This window comes from Myotis brandtii, unplaced genomic scaffold (genome assembly GCF_000412655.1).
Source record: "Myotis brandtii unplaced genomic scaffold, ASM41265v1 scaffold357, whole genome shotgun sequence".
In the NCBI taxonomy this organism is placed as follows: Eukaryota; Metazoa; Chordata; class Mammalia; order Chiroptera; family Vespertilionidae; genus Myotis; species Myotis brandtii.
The window spans coordinates 923,955-926,443 of record NW_005363729.1 but is presented as its reverse complement, the minus strand read 5'-3'; the positions used below and the strand labels follow the sequence as shown (position 1 = coordinate 926,443).

The 2,489-nt window shown below is 61.6% G+C and overlaps 1 protein-coding gene across 1 annotated transcript in view; it reads right to left on the bottom strand.

The window, feature by feature from the left end:
• REXO4 (REX4 homolog, 3'-5' exonuclease) overlaps positions 1-2,489 on the bottom strand; it is a gene marked incomplete at its 5' end in the record, with an annotated part of 11,987 nt that overhangs the window by 9,113 nt on the left and 385 nt on the right. The window contains 4 exons of the mRNA XM_005871805.2: positions 7-95; positions 339-532; positions 674-811; positions 1,819-2,135. Coding sequence (XP_005871867.1) covers positions 7-95; positions 339-532; positions 674-811; positions 1,819-2,135 — 738 coding nt within the window. The remainder of the gene's footprint in view (positions 1-6; positions 96-338; positions 533-673; positions 812-1,818; positions 2,136-2,489) is intronic.

Below are 2,489 nucleotides of genomic sequence, written 5' to 3'. Positions count from 1 at the left end.
GCGCACCTTTAAGTCGTTGTGCAGCGAGTGTCCCACGAGGATCCGGCCCCGCAGCATCTCGGCCACTTCCTTCTGAACAACTGCAAATGCTTCTCCTGAAACCGAACCAGACGCGATTCTGAGCGACAGTAAAGCCCGGCCGTTGTCTGGTCAGACCTCAGGGGCCGACAGGCTGAGTTCAGATCCGGGTCCGAGGACACAGGGAGCCATCTGAAGGCCACTCACCCTGGGGAGGTGAGACTCAGGACCCCTGCTACGGAAGGCTCCAGAACGGACCGAGAGGAGCGTGAGCCCGCCCCCGCCTGTCCTCTCTCAGCTCACGGCTGGGCATGACCCACCCCGCTGGAGGTGCTCCGGCCGGACCCCGCTGACCGCCGTCCTGTAGTCCGTCACCGGCTGGGTCGGCTTGATGTACTTGTCGTAGACACACTTCCCGTACTGGTTCACAATGGACACGCGGGCGGCGAGGCTCTCCTCCCCTGTGGGGCCCACGCCCACCATCTCGCAGTCCATGGCTAAGGCTTTCGTCAGGCTGAAGGGACCAGAGGCTCCAGTTTAAATCACACGGCAGGACCCCAGGATCGGCACCACCAATGACCAGCTCTGACCCTGGGCCCAGGGGGGCGCTCCCCCTGAAGGGCCACCTCCCCCGCCCTGAAGCGCAGCCACGTACCCGCTGAAGGCCTGCTCCTTCACCAGCGCCACGCCGCTCTCCCTCTCGCCCCGCTGCTTCCTCGCTATCTGGGCTGCCTCTGGGCCCATGGCCGCTTCGATATCCGCCGGGTCAACATCATCGAACCAGATGTCTTGTCTAAAAGGCAGAGGGGCGGGCTGACTGTGTGTCATGGAGGGGCAGGCTGACTGTGTGTCGCGAGACACCCTCACTGCGCTGGCCCGAATGCCCAGCTGCTGCTGCTATTCCGATCACAGGACACTTATCCTTTCGTCACTTTTCTGTTTAATTAGGAAATAGGCTCATTACCCGAGATTTAGGAACCGCAAGTAAACAGAGCAGAAAACAGAAACGTCAACCCTCCAGACCCCACGAGTGACGGCCCGCAGCCTGCAGCGCAGGGGTGTGAGGGCCTGCCTGGTGGGACGTCTCAGGCTCCGTTTAAATGTCACTTCCCCGGGGAACTCTTGCTGACCCACTAGTGGACCCGCTCCTCCCGGAGCAACTGACAGAATTACTGAAATCATTTCAGTTTATCGTGTCTCCCCCACCTGACCTCAGCCTCAGCAGGGAGGGCCCATGGCGGCCACTCTATTTCCAGGCAGCGTGCCCGACGCACAATGACATAAGGCCGGCCCTCAGACTGCTTCCCCACACCCCTCAGCCACTGTCCCGGCGACACGCCCCTCCAGCTGGCCACTGACCCCTCGTCCTCCCCAGGTGGGTGACCATCACAGGGTCTGTTGAGTCACCATGGGGCGCTCAGCCAGCACTTCCCGTCTCACAGACCCCCTCCCGCCCAGACAACACCGATGACCGCCGGGAGGCCCAGGGGACAGCAAACCTTGCCCCAAACCACCCAACTAGCAAGATGCAGGAACCAGCTTCAAACTCGGGTCTTCCCGGCTTCGACACTCATTCATTCCACGGATCTTCCCCGGAGCCACTAAGTGCCCAGCTCTGCCCTGGGTCCCGGGGTACAGCAGCCATGAGCAGGCCCGGCCCTCATTCTGGGTGGGCCCCAGCCCCGCCTCCTCAAGCAGACAAGCTCAGTGGCTAGGACTTTGTCCTTGGCGATGCCCACGACAGGCTGGGCGGCAGAGGAGGCAGTGCCCGTCACCATGGGAGAGGCCGCCAGTACTTACTCGGTGGGCGGGGCTGGGGCCAAGGCTGCCGTCGCCTCTTCGGCTTTCCGCTTCTTATGTCTGAGACCCCCTCCTTTTGGAGAAATGTCACCATTTGGCCTTCTCTTGGCTTTCTCCCTGTGCTCTGCTCCGCGGGCCTTGCTGGGCAGTGATGCTGGAGGAAGGGAGCCCAGGGCTGCCTCTCCGCCTGCCTTTTCCGTCCCCGCCTCCTCTCTCTTGGCTTTTCTGTCCTGTCGGGTCATTTGGGGCTGCTTTTTGGAATCCCGCTGAGAGAGAACAAGAGGTTTTTCTGGGGCCTGTGACTTCTGTTTCAACACCTACAATAAAGACATGACAATTTTAATTTGGACATCACGCACAAGAGGCTGAAAAACCACGTGTGTGTACGTACACGTAGAAGACAGCAGAGGGGAGGGGAGAATGTATGAGTGACCGCCTGGACCAGCACCTGCTAAGCCTGCCCACTGATGCCCAAAAGGCGCGGGTGCAGCCCGACTCCCGGTCCTGCCCACTCGGCTGGGCCCCTGGGTAAGGTAACCGGGGCCCATTTCCTCGTCTGTAAATGGAGATGATCACGGGGGTCTCCCTCAGTGTTGGCGGGACTTCGACAGGGACACGCTGGGTCCCAGGGCGGCGCGTGCGCACTTGAGAGCTCGGCTCGGGGCAGCTGT